The sequence below is a fragment of the Lepidothrix coronata genome, unplaced genomic scaffold, assembly GCF_001604755.1.
Source record: "Lepidothrix coronata isolate B3197 unplaced genomic scaffold, Lepidothrix_coronata-1.0 Scaffold145, whole genome shotgun sequence".
Taxonomy (NCBI): Eukaryota; Metazoa; Chordata; class Aves; order Passeriformes; family Pipridae; genus Lepidothrix; species Lepidothrix coronata.
The window spans coordinates 238,178-257,387 of NW_016690325.1; the positions used below are offsets into that span (position 1 = coordinate 238,178).

The following is a 19,210-nucleotide window of genomic DNA, read 5'->3' on the forward strand; positions in this document are numbered from 1 at the left end:
AAAAACCCAAACCAGAGAAAAGTCCACAGACTGCTGATGTGTGGACTTGTTGTGCAGCTCCGGATGCAGGAGCACTCCGGGTGGAAGTTGTGCAGCGTGTCCAGCTGCTGCCTCCTGTTCCGCGTCTGCACATCCGCAGCCTCTGCTGACGGGGCGCAGTTGATAAAAATCCGGAGCTGTTGTGAGCGTTTGCCTGGGCCTTGCTTTGCGCTCTGTTCACGGGGGCCACGCGGGGCCTCTTGAAGGGGAAGTGCCTGGTTCAAGCTGGCTGCTGGCTCTGGCAGGAGCTAGACCTCCAGTTTTGGATAAAGCACTGTCTTCTGCTTATGCTGTTTGTCTTTGGATAGATCCCTGGATAAATCATTGTGACTGATGGCTATAGCTATTAATAGGGTGAGCATTTGCATGTAGACTTCATTGCCACTTTGAAGCACTCTGGCTATAAACTGTGGAGTGCGTTTTTTCTGTTTAGCACAAAGCCTCTGAGGGTGTGAATGATTCACTTCCTATGTTCTCCTCTGCTGGGTTCATTTCTACTTGTTAGCATTCAGAAAGGCAGGATTTAAATCTTGCACGGTGTGCCAGAGTTTGTTTTTGTTTTTAAGAAGAAGCAAGTGCAGTGTAATAAGGCATAGTTACTGTGCTTAGTTTAAAACTAACCTATGCCTATTATTGTTACAATCTCTGGAAATAAAGATGTAACTGATTTCCCCACTTAAGAATTACAACCCAAAACTTGAAAGTTGCCTTAATGCATTGCTCTTTCATGTCTTTCCTTCTGATCCAGTCACAAATGTTTTTATTGTATTGTAACCATATGTAAAAGGCATCTAATTTGTGTGGAAATAAATAAAAATAGGAGAGGAATGTCACTGATTAAGTCCTAAGAAGCCTTTTCTTTTTCCCCAAGAAGAACAGTACTAAATAGATTATTTAGTACAGTTAAATAGATTATTTAGACAGGGAGCCTGTACAGTCTAAATAGATTATTTAGACTGTATTACTCTACAAAGAGGGGGTTGCCCTTGTCCTGTCTTGAAAATTACCTGCCTCAAACAAATCTACTATCATATTTAAAAGGATAAAGTAAGAGTACTGTCTTCCATCCACAGTAAATGAAAGGGTAATTTAATACTATGGCAGGAGGGTTGTTCAGGAGTATTTCAATAATAAAAGAATGTAATATGACCCAGCCAGTTATCATAATCTAGCAGAGTCTAGCTGCCAAAGTGCAGCTTTTGATGCTATTGGAACTTTCCCCCTTATGTTAAGAAGATGTGAAAGCACAGAATATGTTTCAAGCATCACACTAATAGAAAATAATAAGCTTTGAGTACCAGTTTAAATAGCTGTGACAGGCTACAAAGTATTTTTGAAAGGAAGTGAGAGGTTTTTTCCCCCCTTTTCCAGTTTTAAAGCTATTATTTTCGCTTTATCGTTCTTTAAAACTACTTGTAAATTGTGAGTCAAAAACCCTAGAAGCTGGAGGGATCCTAACAGGGGGTGTTTAAGGAGAGGTATCTGCTTTCAGGAATAAAGATACTACATAGAAAGAAGTATGAACTTTGTCAGTTGTTATTGCAGTTACAATGTCAGCTGGTGGTCTCTACTGAAGGATCTGTTTCAATGCCAGCGGGAGGTTTTGGGGGGAAGTGCAGTAAGTTTGAAGTTGTCCAGTTTGTCTGGCTCAATTCAGATTGTTACTTTGTAGCCCAAGTTGATACTTAGCGCTAGATGGAATATGAATTCTCATAGCACAAGACTATTTTTAAATGCAGGAAGCCACAAATTCATGGGAAAATGATTGACTTTGGAGTATGAAGTACACAGCTCTTTCTAACCCCAAAATTTCAAGGCCAGGGGATACAACTTTTTAGGAGAGCTGGTACATCAGTGGAAACTTGCTCTCATTTGTGTTAAATGAAGTCCAACATGCAGCTGGCATTTGTGTGTCTGCCAGTGCTGAGAGATAGATACTTAGACACCTATATCTTTGTACAGTCAGTAAGTTTTTTCCATGTAGTAACCTTCCCCTGGCAACACACAGGAGGCTTTCAGACTTCACCCCCATGGGTTTTTGAATGAAAATAGAAGCCTGGAAATAACAGCACGTGCCTTTGACTGTTGCATTGCACAAACACTTGGCAAAGCCTTTCTGTGAAGCAAAGCAAATCCTTAAAGGCAGGTGTGTTGGCCCCTAAATATTGCGATGGAACTGCCTGTTCTAACAGGAGACTGGAACCTTCCATTGCTGACATGTAAAATTGAGAAAGCTTTGTGAGACTTCAGTGTGCTATTTTTGTGTTAAGCAGAAGCAAGTTTCTAAGAAACCCGACCCAAAGGTTTTCTTTGTCTGTCTTCCAGTTTATACATCTCGAACTTCATCTAAAATTAAAGAATGGGGGTAGGTAGAGGTTTTGAAAGGCTAACTCTTACCATGCTCACTAACAACAACAAACAAAACTGGTGTTCTTTGGCTCTACAAAATGAATGGAGTTATTGTATGTGTGTTACTGGAAACCCTGAAGATACGGGTATAAGGATTTTAAAAAGCCAGACTGGTGCTTTTTCCCTAAGTGTCTTTCTGAAGAAAGACTAGCAAATTTTGTGTTCTTCTTGTCTCTCTCAGGGGACTCTTGATCTGATTTTTTTACTTGATTTTGTTACAATTTTTCTGTGCCTATAGTAATTTCCACATAATTTTCTTGTGCTCTATTGAGAAGTTGTCACTTGAGCATGACAAAGTTTAGTGGAAACAGTTTCATGAATATTAAAGCCTGAAAATAGTCATTGCTTTAAGGCACACTATGAAAGTATGTTGCATTCCTTTAAATATTGTATTTATGTTTGTGTGTAGCTTTGAAAAGCTACAATGTCTTCTTCTCAAGACTGAACCTTAAGTTGTAAAGAAGATTATATTCAGGAAAATTTACATTTTGATATAGTTTTTTTGTAAAATTAAACAGAATGCACAAGGGTCTACAAGACTGGGCGGGTGATGAGAGAGAATATGGAGCACACCATCAATATGAGTATAATATGAGTACAAAGTAAGCTTTTATTAGACATGTAAGAAATTGGCACCAGTAACGTCTTCAAGAGTAATTTCAGGAATTAGAGAAGCAAACATAGATGCAAAAATCCACTCAGAGGCTTTAGTGCAGTAGACTCATTGCCTTGCCTTTCTATAATTTCGAAGAGCAGACAAGTATCAAACTTGAAGAAGTCAGCGATCCTTAGAGATGGCCAAATCTTGATGATAAAGCAGAATAGAAACTAGCAGAGGGATTTGAAAACGGGAGAAATAGAATATGGTTAAAAGTATCAAGCGAAGTACCTTTCCCTACACTAGTCTGTTATATGTACTGAAGTCATGGAGCTAAGTACTAGTGTGCCCATACTTACCTACACAGACAGGTGTTTGCAAACAAGAACAGTGACTGTGTGCTGTGGTGGGCATCTGAACAGCATAATAATGCAGGTTGTTGTGCATTGCAAAGCTGGTGGCATTCCTGGGTGAATTCTAGGCTGTGTTGAAGTTTACGAGTATTTGAGGTTGTATTTGCAACTGATTTGAGAACTTGCAAGATGAAATGCTGTGTTCCTGTGACTCTTTTCCTGTATACCAGAGTTAACCTGGTTCTTTGGCCATTTCAGAATGGCATCAGCATCAAGCTGATGTGGCATGGAGAAACTTTTTATTTCTACATCTCACTCAGAACGAGGGGGACAGTTCCAACGTGATCTTCAGCCAGACTGAAGAGTGTGTTATTTGATACTAGATAGGAAAGGTAAGTTTTCCCCTGCAACATCAGCACTAATGTGAAATGTCAGAAGAAAAAGTTGCTGAGAGACTATTTGGAAGGGGATGTTGCCGAGGCTGTGTGGATAATTAAGGTGGAAAGATCAGTGAGTGTGTGTACAGATTATGTAAAATCATGTTTTTACATGAAGTCTGTATCCACTGGAATCCCAGTCCCTGGAAGTGACATTTAAGGGATATGCTGAAAGCAGGTGTTGATAGCATTTTATTCTGGCAGATGTTCACAAAAAATAAAAGTAAAATAACCATCTAGCATGTATTCTCTTTCTCAAGCATTTAGCAGATGCTTGCCCTGCTGGAGGCCTTTCTTGCAGATGTTTCCATTTGATTGATGCTGCAGTGTACCAGTTAGTGTCAGTATATAGGGAAACTGTGCACATGTTTGTATATGCAGATTAAATTGTGTCCTTTGCAGTGTTCTAACCAGTAGGGTGTTGGTTTTTTTTGTTGTTACTGTGACTCACATTGGAATCACTTGGAACCAGATGCTGCTCAGTCTGATTGAAGATCCTGTATTTGATGTTAAATAGCTGTTCTTAAGCTACAGGGTTCATAGGTGTGTCTCTCATGGTTCATAGGTTGGGTTTGTCTCTGAGTACTTCAAATAGAGGGATCTATTTTCTGTTCCTTCCTTTTTTTTTTTTTTAATGAAACATGTCACTCTCTGTGAACTAAAAAACACTTAAATTATTTACCTACAGTGCAAATGAAATGTGAACCCTGAGGGTGGGAAACATCTGATACTAGCACAATGAATGATTAAAGGCAACAGCCTTCAAAACAGCAAACTGTTGTTCTTTCTTGGAACAAACTGTTATTCTTTCTTGGAAGACCTAACTTGGCCTTATCTATGCTTAGGTTATAAATGTTCCTTAATTCGATGCCTCTGTTGCTCAAAATGCCATGTTATAAAAATATGTATATGTATTAATTGTTAAATTAGTCCAGTGGCTGAAGCACAGGACTGAGTATGTGGCTTCTCATTCTCTCTCAGCTTTCTGGAAGATGCATGGATTATTTTATTCACTTAACTTCAGTGTGATTGTGTGGGATGACAGTTGCCAGCCCAAGCTCCATATCACCCATAATTGGAAGGGAGAAGTAGACACTTCTCAGGGGAAAAGAGGGAAATTTCAGAGCACTTGAATGATACCTAAAAATAGTGTGAGGTTTTCCTCATGAACTGGCCATAGTATCTTCTCTTTACATTGCTTAAGCATTCCTAATTTGTTAAGTATGGAACAGAAGAATACTGTGGTACTAAAAAGGAGAAGGATATCCTGGTGGAAGATAAAACTTCACACATGTTATTTCCATCAAATTCTGTCACCTCATTGCTAACTTCTGCTCAGGTATCCTTCTATAACATGGGAGGATTAAATATGTATAGAGACAGAAAGCTGGGTAAAGCAAGTAGGGGTGATGGTTCTTGAACCATTAATTAATCATAGAGCTTGACAGATCACTCTGGCAAAGTGTCCAGGTTGAGTGGGCAATTCAGATTTCTCAGGTTGTTAGATCAGTAACTAATAAATTAACTGCCTTTCAGAATAGTTCTGTACTGGTTTTGAAGTTATATAAAACTTTATATATAACTTTTGAAGTTATATAAAACTACAAAACTTTAGTTTGTATTCTGTTTGTTAAGTTTTGAATGATATTCTCATAATCTGATTTTTGCCTGAGGTGTCAGTCTCCTTAAAGTCTCTTTGATTATTCTATACATAAGAGTCTCCATTAAAATGAATTATTTATGGCCCAGTGCCACATCAAGAATCGGATCTTATTTTCCCAGCCCCAAAGGTCATCTACAAGTTTCATGATCTGATTTCAGTTAAACCACTGAAAGAAACAGTCATGTTGCATGTTCCCTTTCCTTCCTTTTCCTTTGACATTTACATGGCCCCACAGCGTTAGAGTAACCAGACTTAATTCAACAGAACAGAGCGTTTGTTTTTGGCAGTATCGTTTCCCCAATCTAGTGAGCCTGGAATCGTCACACAGCTGCTTAATGGTGGCACAAAAAATGGTGTGAGGGCTTAGGGGAGGAGGGCAGTGTAGTGTTGGGTGTGCACCAGCTGAAATTTGTCTTGTAAACTATTTATAAAAGGTAAGAGATTGCAGGTAGACGTGCAGTAGGCAGCTACGAAGCAGTGGAAGGGAACGCTGAAGCACTATTTAGGTAGTGGTCAGACTCTAACCAGGGAAAAAATAATTTTCTGTTTGCTTGTGCAATCCTGTCTCATATGCTGAGTGAGGTGAGAATTCCAGTAAATAAAAAAATGTAATTAAAGCTTGTACATAACTTGTTTGAGTGGCCTCAGGTACTGTTATAATTGTGGCAGCCTAAAAATAGTGGCTGCTACAAACTACGTGTGTAACACGCGGCCAGCTGTGGTCTGAGTTGCAGGGGTACTTTGCTCTTCACCCCACACAAGTATTTTCCCGTGTCACCAGGCATCCCTCTCTCCCAGTCAGTGCTTTGCAGAAGAGCTGCAATATCATTCTGTTTTCAGCCTGTGACAGCACAGAGACCTACCACAGGATATACCACCCGAGGGTGCTTTTTCTCGTGATCTGCTTTTTTTCTGTGTTAATATCTGTATCTTTACGTGACTGTTTTTTAATATGCATGATAACTTACTGCTTCAGATAGTTCATGAGATAAAGCATTAGCCCTGGAGGCTGTAGTGCTTTCCATGAGCTGTGGTGACTTGCCACTGTGATAATTTGTGCTCTGACACTGGACGCTTGGATGTTAAAATGTCTGTAACTAACTGGGGGAGGTGTGTGGAAATGAAGCCTAGATACTTTTAAACAGTAAGCTGTTCCACATTTGGTGAGGTGTCACTGCATCCATGAAATAGATGTGAAGTCACAGGTTGAAAACAATAGTGATATAACACCTGGCAATTCTGAGAAAATAAAGTATCTCAACTTTTGCAACGCCACCCTTTGAAAGCAGAATACGCAAGTGACTGTTTTCAGGTCAGTCCTTGCTGCTCATTTTGAGATTCAGGATCAGGCCTTGATAAAGGCCATGAACAGTTCAGCCTGGCAGATGCAAACCATAGTGAAATTCAGGAAAATGAAATCCTTAGTCATCGGTCATGGCTGGACTTTGCGCACGAAGATTTGGGAAGGCTCTATCCACATTTGCTACAGGCATGTTGGTGACTTCTGCTGTGCCTTTTGCAATCGGATATGTCTGTCTTGAAATCCTTAGTACAGGGCTGAGAAAAGGACAACAGTTGCAGGTGAATAGGTAATACTATAAAATGCAAGTCTACTAAAGTCTACACAAGTCTACACTACTTGGGTCTCTCCCCTAAGTTAAGTAAAAGAGCTTTTCGACAAAGGAATAGTAGCAAGCTTAATTAATCTAGATTGAGGCAAAATATTTATTAAGATGTGATGTAAAAGTTGTCAGAACTGTGGAATGGGTTTATATATTGTATCTTTTAGGGCTGTTTCAAGTGGAGAGAGCATGAGTGGTACTGAAAAGATATTTATGCTGTAAGAAGTATTTCAGCATAAAGCTGCTGCTTTTCCTTCGGCAGTGGTTTAAGGGCTGGTGAGTTTTAGCTGCTCTTGGACTTAGCACTGTTTCCGAGGCTGTCTCAGCAAGGCACAGTATCGGACTCGGTACCAGCAAACGCCTGGCTGGAGCCAGGGACCAGGGACGCGGGGATGGGAAGCGCCTGGGTGGGAGACGAATCGAGAGAGATGCCAGTGTATCAGGAATGCAGCTGCATCCTAACCCAGCACATGTAATTCTGGGCAGACAAAGGCTGCGGCTGATGCTCAGGAGCCTGTGCGAGGCTTGGGTTATCCGTCTCGGGCCCGGATCCCGGGCGGGCAGGGCAGCGCTGCCGGGGCGGCGCGGGAGGCGGGCGGCGTGTGCCGGGCGGGGCCGAGCGTGCCCGGGCAGCGCTGGGCGGGGCGGGGAGCAGCGATGGTGACGGTGTGCGGCGGCCCCGCGGGTGATTAGCGCGGCTGGCGGGGCGGGCCGGCCCGGCCGGACCCACCCGCGGAGGGCGGCCCGGGGCGGGCGGCCCGCGAGGCCGTGCGGGCCCGGGCGGCGGGAGCCAGGCCCGCGGAGAGCGGCGGGCAATGGGGCTCCGGCGCCGCCGCCTCTGAGGGACCGCAGCGTTCATGGTGAGCGGGGCCGGCCGGGCGGGACTCGCGGGTCGGGGCGGGCGCGGACTCGAACGCGGGTCGGGGGACCCGGCCTTGCCCGCTTTTCAGTCTCCTCGCCGGGTTCGGGAGAGGATCAACTTCCCGGGGAAGAGGAATCCCCTTTGTGCGAGGCGAGACCCCGCCGGGGGCTCGGGGTGCCGGAGCGTGGTTGCTGCGGGCTGGGAGCCACCCCTGGGAGTGCCCCGGGGTAGCAGCCATCCCCCTGCCCGCCAGCCCCAGCCCGGCAGCGCGGTGTCTGCCGCTCCGGCGCCCGGCATGAATATTTCATACTCGGCTCCGTCGGAGAGTGGCTGCCTTTAAACACGCAGGGCCAGAACAAGATGACCTTGATAGAGCAGTCTGTGTTATTGTAGGTTCAGTTCTGCCGTGCTGTGGTGCCCGGGGAGGCTCAGGGCGTGCGGGAAGTCCTACGGCGCTCTCCCGGGTAGCGCAGTTGGTCGTTCAGCACTTGCCCTGTGTTCTGGTGGGTTATTTGCGCCTCCGTAGGGATGGTTGAGGATCCCTTTGTAGGTTGGGCTCTCTTTCTTGAAGACTCACGGGGGATCATCACGACTGGAGCTTCTTGCATCTGAACTGCAAAGCTGCCAGGTTCCACCGGGAATTAAACTTGCTTTCGGGAGGGGTGTTTCTGTGGGTTTTCTTTGTTTGGTTTCGATTATTTAAATCAGTGCTTTAATCGACAGCACGCTCTTACAGAACATCTTCAAACCGTAGTTCAGCTCTTGTAAACAGGTAAAGACGAAACCTGGAAGAAAGCCTAAGTGATCTCAGTGATAAGGATGTATTCTAAATTGTAAACGGTCAGCTTATCCAGAGTTGGTCCTAAAATTAGCTTGCAACCGTGTCAGGTTAGTAACCCCTAATTATAGTATAGGATTTAAACAGATGCTGAATTATTTGTACCTGTGAGAAATTTGAGTCTGGCTTAAAAAAAAAAACAACCAACACACCAAAAAAACCAAAAACCAAAGCTTAAAATGAGCTATTGTGTGGTTCAGCCTATTGCAGTATGCCTGTATGTGCAAATACTTCTACTTGCTCACTCAGCAGATAGTCTTAATATGAGTTTGTGAAGGCTTCAGTGTGTTTCATTACTGTATCATATGTTGTGCTCTGTTTGAAATTGCATTCCCTTCTCACTGGAATAAAAGATAATTTTCATGAGCTTTTATCTTCTGTGAATTTTGGGGGTTTTGGGGTTTGTGTGCTTGTTTTTTTGGGGGAAGTGGGGAAGAGTTTTTTGTTTGGTTGGGTTTTTTTTATTATTTTACCTAATTAAAAAACAGTCTTGTAGATAATATCATCCTCAGACATTTTTATTCATGTTTGGCTACCACTGAAAAGGATGAAATTACTACAAAGGAATCATACTTGTAATCTCATAAAATGTGCCACTCCCATTTTTGTGCTGGTCTGGCTTCTTTACTGTAGGATAGTGCTGAGTGGAACACGTCAGTGAATACTTGCTGAAATGCAGGGTGGGCTTTTGAGTGCTTTGAGTAGCTGTACTGATGTGCTAATACTGTAACTAGCCACCCACATTCAAAAATAAAACGTCTTCTTAACTAAGAAATTCTTGAATTATATGCAGTGTAGTGCTGGTCTGGGAAACTTTGTGCTTAGCTGAAAGAGATTTCCAAATTAATTCTGCTGTACAGAAGAAAATCCCCAGTGTGGGCATTGTTTCTCACCTTCCAAAAGCAATTTTGCTTTCCAGTTGGTTTTCAGTGAAAGGAGACCCTGAAAATAATTTTCCTAAGCCAAAATTAAGCAGCTTTTCTGGAACTTGTACTGGAATAAACATTGGTGCATATATTTTAATGTCAAGTTCTGAGATGCTTTAGGGAGATCTATATATGATGATTTCTGCATATTAACAGTTCCTTGTGGATGCTGAATGATTTTTCTTTCACTAGCAGTTTCTCAAAAGAGTAAAGATGTTAGATTTAGGCGCGAGGTTCGCCTTGTCTGTGGAAGCAGTAATAGAGATTAATGTTTGACTGTGCTAATTTGTGAGAAAGGGCTCATAAAAAAACTCAGTCACCTAATAGAAATTGAGAGAAAGAATAGCCGTTTGCTTCATTGCTGTCAGCACAGCGGATTTACCCCACAGCTGGTGCAGCTGAAGCACATTATGATGGTGCTCTCACACACTGCTCACTATCAGCTGCTTGCTGATGCAAGTGAGTAGTTTAAGACCAGTGCCTGTGCTTTCTGAATATGCTCTTGATCACAATACCTCTGTTACAGTATTTCTTTGCTTATTTTCTCTCTGGAGGATTTTTTTAGTGAACAGCTTTGTCAGCATGAGTACCGTCCCTTTACTTGACGAAGCTAAGTTTAAATACATTTTTCTTGGTTCTTTTCCTGGTTTGCAAACTGATGTCATGCATAGCAGTATTAGCTGGTATTAATGAGCCAGACATTCCAAATTCGTGACCATGTTTCCCATCACAGCAATGCTGGCATCATAGGATTGATTGCTGAGGCAGTGCCCAGTGAACACAAAAGGAAAAAGTGGGATTTTTGTGTCCCAAGGGCTGCACAGACCTGCACCCATGAGTCCCACAGAACTAACTTGAGCTAGAATTGAACTGTACAACATAAAGTAGAATATTAAGGTTGTGTTGTTCTTCACTTACGTCTGGTGTTCATCCATCCTTTTTTTTGAAGGTAGGGTTGGAGGAGAAGGCCTTTCTAGAAGTGATAGGGATCCCATTTTAGTTGCTGAATGATCCAGGCTGTTCTGATTGTGTTGGAAAGGTTGGATCTGTTGCCCAAGGAGGCTTTAATGTAACTGACAGGTTGAGAGTAAGCAAGCAGTAGCATCTGAGAAGGTCTTTGTGCTGACAGGGAGAAGTCTGTGGCTGGAACCCTATTCATAACACATTCATAGTGCTCATTTATCTTTTTTTTTTTTTTTTAAATTTTAGTAGAAATTATAGAAAAAAGCTGTGCATGGAAGTGTTTTGCCCTTGAGTTTTGGAAGTGGCAAAAATCATTATAAAGTTGAATGTAGACGTAACTATTATGTAGATGTAGTTTTTCCGTAGGACTGTTTGACTGTGTTTGTTATTTGTATATTACTGATACTTTGCATACCTAATGTTTGCTATAGTACTTCAAGCAGTGGAGTAGATGGAAGCTGTGTAAAGGTTGGTTTATTCTATTAGGTCATGGTTTTAGTATGTTTTTTTTTCCAAACGAGTGTTTGTAGGAAAAATAAAAATAAAATTGTATGTGTAATGCCAAGCCCTCTCCTGTAGATCATGGTGAGGCAGTAATTGAGTGGAGGGACCTCTGAGGGACTAACACCCCTCTAAGAACAGTCTGCTTACACCAGGTTCTGGGGGCTCATTCACCTGAGCTTGAGTGCCCTTGAGGCTGGAAGTTCTACTGTGTCTCAGGAGACTTGTCCCAGTGCTTGACTAGAATTCCCCTGGTAAAGTTTGTGCCTATTGTCTTTGTGTTCTTTATACAAGTGCCTCAGAGACTTGTATTCGGCCTTCACCACATCCCATTATTGCTGTCTGCCAAAGATCCCTGCAAAGCTTTTCCTCTGGAGGCTGAGCAAGCCTCTCGGCCTCTCTCTGTACGGCACTGGCTCCAGACCCCCGTCACCTTGGTGCCTCTTTGCTGGTCTCGCTCTTGTGTGTCAGTGTCTGATTACAGACACAAGTTAACATGTTATGCTCTATAATGTAGGGCTGTGTAAGGCATCATACCAAGGATGGGCTTTCTGTGATTTTAACCTTTTTTTTTTTTTTCCGTTGTTGAACTGTTGCATGTGAAAACAGCTTGCGTGGGGAGAAATCTTACTATGAGATTTTAAGACAAGCAGCTTGTGGTCATTTTTGGCTTCAATTTCAAAACCATGTAAATTAAAAGAAAAATATTTTAAATAGGTCTTATTTTTATACCTCAGATAGTATCTGCTGTTTGTAAACTCCTGAGTAGTACTGTGTAAAAGCAGACTGTCAGCCAGAGGAACTTAAGATGTTTTTACAAATAGGAAGAATGAAAAAGAATATCAAAACTCACTCCTGAACATAAATTTGCCATTGTTTTCAGTTCTGAGATTGCTCTAGTTGAAAAGCTCTAAAGGGACTGCGGCAGGGTAGAGATGTGAAAGCATTGTCTTGAAGACTTTTGTAGATCCATTTTAAATTCTCATGTGCATCACCTTGATGTTCTCCACTCTTGTAAGTTGCCCTGTCTTTTTCTTTTCTAGGAATATGAAGAAAAAACTGGACGAGCTCACAAACCTCTCTCTCCTAAACAGAATGTGAGGAAGAATCTTGACTTTGAACCACTCTCCACTACAGCACTTATTTTAGAGGACAGACCAGCGTAAGTTCTGGAAAGTGCCACAGTGAGGGTCTCTTTAAAATTAACCTAGCAAAGATTTTTCTAACTCAGTGTAATTGCTTACCCTAACTTAAACAAATGACTTAAAATCTAAAGTAGAATTTTTTTCAGAGTAGTAAATATGGAAGTGGGTTGATTATGAGATAAATTATTCAAACAGAAGGAACCTTATTTAATAATAAAAGCAATGGCTTTTTGTGAAAGGAGGTAAGTAAGAGAGCAGAGCTCTAGTTTGGAGTAATTCTGCCTTTTAAACATGAATAAGAGATTTTTATTTTCGAGAGCACATAAGCATAAAAATGAAGCTGGTAGAGAAGCAGGAATACAGTGTCCTGTTTACACAGGGAAAGAAAACACTTCCATAAATAATGAAACATGAATAGTGATTGCTCTGCATCGAGTTCAGCATCACATTTTAAAGGTTGTCAAGTACTTGATAAGTTGTTTCATACCTCTTTTACTGCAAGGAGATTCTTCCATATGCAAACTGACTCCAAAGCGATTTACTGGCAGTTGCTTTGCCATGTTTTGCTTCTAAATTACACAAATTATGTCATGTTTAGTCTATGATTGTGAATGTTATCTGGCTTTATGGGGATGATGTCTGCATTTTTAGTATAGCTGTGCATTGGTGTGAAGAACTGGCATAACACAGATCTGTGTTTTCATCAACACCGTGTGAAAAATGCCCATGTCAAAGTAGTCGAGTTGTAGGGTTATTTAAATAACTTTTTGGCTTGTCTGATGGACTATGTGGCAAGACCTGGGGATGTCTAGAACAACATGAGTGATTATTTGTTATAGCAGGCTTTATTGTGTACAGCTGGAAACAAAGCATGCTAGCTTATCTGTTGTATTCAAAACCTGTCTGCTAAAAATCTTTCTTCTTGTGGGATAATCTGAGAAGTACATTGTTCACACAGATGGAATTAGTGATGCATTACAGGAGAATGTTCAGGTTTTGCTTTCTTTCCTACTGTTGATAGACTGAGGAACTTCTACAGAATAGGTATTTTTAAGATTCTAGACAAGTGAATCATCATTTCTTTTGTCTAGTAGGGAAAACTGCTCTGGGCAGCAGTGCTGTCCTCTGACTCTTTCTAAAGAATCTTTTTTTTAATTGTTTGCTTGCAGTTTGCATACTATTTTTTTTTCTATCAGGCTTTAAGTAATTTCTTTTTGATTTCCTATGACAAAAAGCTTTAAGACTTCTGGAAGAAAAATGCAGTGAGATTTTTTTTTTCAGAATGGCTGCTCTTGATTTCACACTCAATTGTAGGATTTAGGTAAAACTTTATAGTAAAAAAATCAGTAAATATTCCATAGTTCCTCTAGCTTCAACTCCAAAAAGTGTTAATTGAGTCTTAATAGATACTAAACAACATCTCACATGTATGGTGGTGATGTTAAGAGACAGGGCAGATAATTTGAATGGTGGAATTTAAGTTAGCAGAACTGTATTATTTCTTCTGATTTTCCTTTCCAAACTTTCCCTAACTTGAACCATTTCTAAAGACTTGGATTTAAAAAAGATGATGATCAATTTACAAAAGTGAAACTGGATAAAGAGTGGATTGTTTTCTGTGCCTAACAAAGACACAAATGTGAAAATTTACTTTCCTTGTTCTAGTAACAATCTTGATTTGAAAAAACAGAAAGATGTGAACAAATCTGGATTTGTCATAGGCCTGTATTTCATGGCTGTGACTGCGTAAATAGTGACACCCACTCAATGGTGACTGTGCTGATGGAAAGCAGCTGCCTGATGTGCGACACCTTACAGGAACAGGAAAGTGAATTTTTGCATAGCTTTTCTATAAACCAAAGACACAAACTGTCCTAGGAATAAAATAGAGTGTTCTACAATACAGAATAACAAAATAGTTAGTCATTTCCTGTTTTGATGTTTTGGTGATCCTGTATTTGTAAAGAGATGCTTATGGTTATGTTAATTACAAATATGAGTAGCTTAAAGGTAATGTGTTTTGACATATGAACACCTGTATTTGTATGGCAGAGCCTTAATCACAAATCAGAATGTTGTGTTGGTATTGATGAGTGGACAATATCAAGGATGACTCCAGTGCCACTTGTTGCTCTAGGAGCAAGGGGGAAGAGTCAAGCCTTTAAAATAGAAACGGAGTCTCAGAGAGCGGAGGGAAAAGGAAGCTGGGGTGGGGAGTCAGTACATGTGGGTAAAGAAAGTTGTGCATGGAACCTGTGAATGAGGTGCACAGTAAGAGAGAGTATGGTCCTGTATCTTACCAGTTTAAATCAAAACTAACAGCTTGATATATACCCTTATGAAGATCACCCTGTGGGTTCAGTTGGTTTAATAATAAAAATGCTGGAATTACCAAACATAAGGAAATTACTCAGCATATTTTGTGTATAAAAGTAGTCATAGCTGGTCAGTGTTCTTCCCTTCTGCTGACTCTGGCAAAAAAAGATTCTTTCCAAGGATCTGTTGTTCTGCTCACTGATTGCATATTTTGACAAGAAGCAGTGTATGCTTTTCTTTTAGAAGTGCCTAGAATTTTCCTTAGACAGGCATGCCAACTCTAAATACTGATTTTTTTTATTTTTTTTTAAATTTAAGGAACCTCCCTGCAAAACCAGCAGAAGAAGCTCAGAAACACAGGCAACAGTACGAAGAAATGGTAGTTCAAGCAAAAAAAAGAGGTGATGGAATTTCTTGTCTTCAGAGGAGAAAAGTAAAGTTAAGGGCATTTCTAAACCTGAAATAACACTTGTGACAGTCTGTTGCTCTGTAATGTGGGGGATCTGTACCTCCCTTTAAAGAAGTATCAATCCAAAGAGAGAGGAACAAAGGTAGTTTCATTGAAAAGCCCCACCCTAAGCTGAAAAATAAAAATCGTAGAATCCAGCAGGAAAGAATTTTTTAATCTGTAACTCTTAAATAAATGAGTGGCATCTATTTGTGGCTTTAAAAACTTACTAATATAGTGAAGTAGGTTGTCAGTCAAATTAGTGAAGACCAGACTTAAAACTGCAGGGTATTTGTCAGTGTCATGTTGGGAACAACCTGTTCAGGCTGTAGTACATAATCATATAATTTTCCACGTAGGAAAATGTATGCAATTATTTTCATTTGATATCTCTCACTTACAGCTTTCCCAGAGTTTTGCTCCTAATTTCTTGTCTGACATTGTTCACACAAGTGTCTTAATAACACTGTACCATGCATTTGAGGCAGAGGTGACAGTAGTGGTGGTTTCCTTCTGCTGGTATTTTTGACCATCTGGGTTTTCTAATTAAAAACATGCTTTGCAGTAATAGGAAATTTGGACTCACAGAGGTTTTGCATTCAGTGGGAGCTGCTGGAAATATTTTTTGCCAGCGAGACCTTTGAACAGTATGGAACAGTGGAAAGGTGATATGAACACAGGACTTCCTTGCTTTCTACAGCTGACATACTAATAGAAGTGTCCTTTTGTGATTTTGAACATCATACACCTACCAGTGAAGTTTTAACTTCATGTGACTCCTGTTTTAGTATATCCACTTTAGTAGTCCAAAGGAGTTTCTCTGCTCTTTCTTTGCATGTAGGGTAGGTGGCTTGAGAGAATTGAGAGGATGATTAGGCAATGGGCCAGGTCCTTGTGCTGTCTTCACTGGACCTGGAGTGTGTCATTCTGTCCAGATAAATACCCTGACAAACCCATTTTCTCTAAAGCCACTCCAGATGAACAGATTTACAGAGGGATATGTTGTTTAGAGGTCAGGAGGTCAAAGAGTGTAAATACCCTCTTTTTGTTAAGAGAAAAATTGAAAGCTTGTATCAAAGCTGAAAATATTGGAGACAGCTGGGGTTGTTCTGCTCAGGCACAGCTTCTCTTGGGCTTTAAAGTGGACCTATCAGGCAGAATGTGTTCATTCCAAAGACCTTGTTCATGGTACTGCTGTTCTGAAGTTGGTTTTACTTGCCAGGTCAGTACCTTCCCACGCTGTAGACAGTGTGTGTGCACGTGTGTCCTGTGTTTCCACTGTGCTGCCGTGTCTGCCTGCGTTTGGTAAATCCATGTCCAACATCTTTGCCAGTGGAAAAAGTAGTAGCTGGTGATGCAGAAAGATGCATTGAGTGATAATGCAAAATGTAAAATATATCTAAACTAGACATGAAAAGTGTTTTCTTTTTAATGAACTGAAGGTTCCCATTTGTGATGGATGACATTTAGATGATCCATGTGCCAAGTAACATCAAAAATGTGATTTTTTGACAGAATATCTAAATTGTAATATACGTATGAAAATGAAATACAAAACTTGTATCCTTTTGACCTGTGTTTTTGAATCTGACATAACTAAAAGGGTGGGGCTTTCTTAGGAAATACTCTGACCTGTCCTAGTAGGTGAGGCTGTTGGCTGTCAGAGGTGCTAATTCAAAATTACTAGTGTGGTTAGATTTGGAGGGTCAAAGAAACCATATATTATCCAACTCCCTTTGTCCCATCCATTGAAAATGAGCCTTGTGCATAGCTCCACTTTGTTCTTTGTTCACATTTGACATCACTGCTTAGTTAACTGTGTGCCTGGGAAATTTTTAGAATTCAAGCAGTAATTTTAGGTGAAAATGGTGTGCTTTTACATGGTCGTATAGCCATGGCTAACTCTGAATATTTAGTTTATGGTTTCATTAACTTAAAAAGAAAATTTCTTTTCTGCAGAGTTGAAAGAAGCTCAGAAGAGAAAGAAACAACTGGAAGAACGCTGTAAACTGGAAGACAGCATTGGGAATGCTGTTTTAACATGGAACAATGAAATCTTGCCCAACTGGGAAACTATGTAAGACAGTATGTTATACTGAGTTTTAATTAAAAATTGCGGAGTCTTTATCCTGAAGAGATGTTACAAAGTTAGGAAGCATAATTTTAAATGGTCTTGGAAGCTTTTCTTTGAAAGTCACTCTTGGACAGGTACAAAGAAAATAAACAAACACATGTCTTTCTGAAAGGTGACTGGAAGTGATACAGTGCTAAATCTTATTACTTGTCTTTACTGAAGGCTCAGGATAATCAGAAACTGAAGCACTGAGAAGTGATCTGTGGTAGAGAATGTAAAAGCATGAAGCATCATACTTGAACACTACGCCTTTATCAGAAATGAGCTTTCCTTGACTACTTAAGCTGTTCATTTTGTATTATCAGTGTAGATTGAAGTACCTGTAAGGTTTATGAAGCCTCTTTAATTACAGAGTGTTATACCTGCTGGGATAATCAAATGATGGAAAAGAGGAATAGGGAAAAAGTTATTTATATTAAGTGCTAAAAGATTTTGTACAAAGACAGCATAGGCAGTTGATAAGCTGCCTTCATGGTGTTTGCTAGTCATCTTAAAAGAGCCACCCCTTTACCCCCCCAAATACAACCACCATTTATCCATTCAGCATAAACCAATGGCACTCAAAATTGCAATTTGCTTAACCGTGGAATTTGGTTTCCTGAGAATATATGTTAAACATATGGACAGAATTTGTTGGAAATTTCTGGAGAACTGAAGTATAACAAATCAAGCCTAAGCAAATTGTTTATTTGTCTTTACACATTTGTCTTTAGTATTTGAGGATGCATCTGTTATGTCTGCTGTAAAAATAAGGTCACCTTTTCCTTTATTGGTTTAAAAATCCAGAAGTTCCCCAATGCGTTCACTATTTTACATTTTAGTTCAGAGTCTGCTCTTATATAAATGGATTGCTGTGCTTTTACCACTTTCATTGGTGCTTAGGTGCTATTCAGTTCCTCCTGCTGGGCTCTCAGATTGATGAACGTCAGCTGCAGCTATTTCAGAGCTTGTGTTCTGTTAAAATGTCTTTCGTGCTCCCCCCTAAAAGTTACTCCTTGTCACATCCTCATGCATTTTTCCAGGGGGTTAGAGCTGCAAAGATGGGTGGGAAGCTGCACATCTGTTTCCACAGCAGGGTGGTGACAGAGGGCAGAGGGGAGACTTCTGTAACTTGTCCCTGTATTAAGTCTTGTATGGAGCTGTCCAGTCTTTACCATAGGTAGTGGCATAGGTATGGACTTCTTTTCATTTGTTCCCTATGGTTTTTGCTGGTCAAGTGTGGTTGCAGATTGTGGGTGCTGTGATTGCAGTGCCTCTGTCAAAATTATCCATTACCTTGGAAGGAAGTAAGATTTCCTTCGCAGTTCAAAGCAAAATAATACAAAAGAATGGGTGTGTGCGAATTGCATTCTTGGCCTGTTGATTTTGGTCGGGATCCCTTCAGCAGTGGTAGGAGGACACATTTGCGATTCATCAGGCAATGAAATATTTCTTAGACTGATCCGTTTTTCTTTAAACAGGTGTTGTTCCCGTAAAGTTCGAGAGCTGTGGTGGCAGGGCATTCCCCCGAGTGTGAGAGGCAAAGTCTGGAGCTTGGCAATTGGCAACGAGTTAAACATCACCCATGGTGAGACTGTTGTTTTGTTGACATACAAAGCAACAAATAGTAAAGGGACAGTCATGTATCTGCTGTGGTGTGCTAGAACCTGAGGTGTGGGTGTGAGGAAATGTTATCTAGTTATGCCTTTTCATGGTGCTTTGATGTGTTTTGTTCAAAAATACAGTGTCTGTTAATCTTGTAGCTGTTCTAGGACTGCTGCTGTGAATTGTTCCTGATAATTGCTGTCACTGTTTCTTGCTTTGATGTTAGATGGACGTGGTCAGAATTAAAGACTCAAGCTTTTTTTTTCTTTTTGAAACTTAGAACTGTTGTTAATTTTTGTAATGCCTATAAATATGCATGTAGTGTGCTCTCTTTGATTTGAAGCAAGACAAGAGGTTTGTAAGAGATTAAAA

At 40.6% G+C, this 19,210-nt stretch overlaps 1 protein-coding gene across 6 annotated transcripts in view; it reads left to right on the forward strand.

The window, feature by feature from the left end:
• The window catches only part of TBC1D14 (TBC1 domain family member 14), a 70,092-nt gene that overhangs the window by 28,175 nt on the left and 22,707 nt on the right, over positions 1-19,210 (forward strand). For 5 of the 6 annotated variants that reach the window (XM_017828020.1, XM_017828023.1, XM_017828021.1 and 2 more), the window contains 4 exons: positions 12,255-12,373; positions 14,991-15,073; positions 17,080-17,197; positions 18,715-18,821. In XM_017828020.1, coding sequence (XP_017683509.1) covers positions 12,255-12,373; positions 14,991-15,073; positions 17,080-17,197; positions 18,715-18,821 — 427 coding nt within the window. Of the gene's footprint in view, positions 1-7,860; positions 7,982-12,254; positions 12,374-14,990; positions 15,074-17,079; positions 17,198-18,714; positions 18,822-19,210 lie in introns of those variants that run through there. The other variant, XM_017828025.1, reaches the window with a different exon arrangement.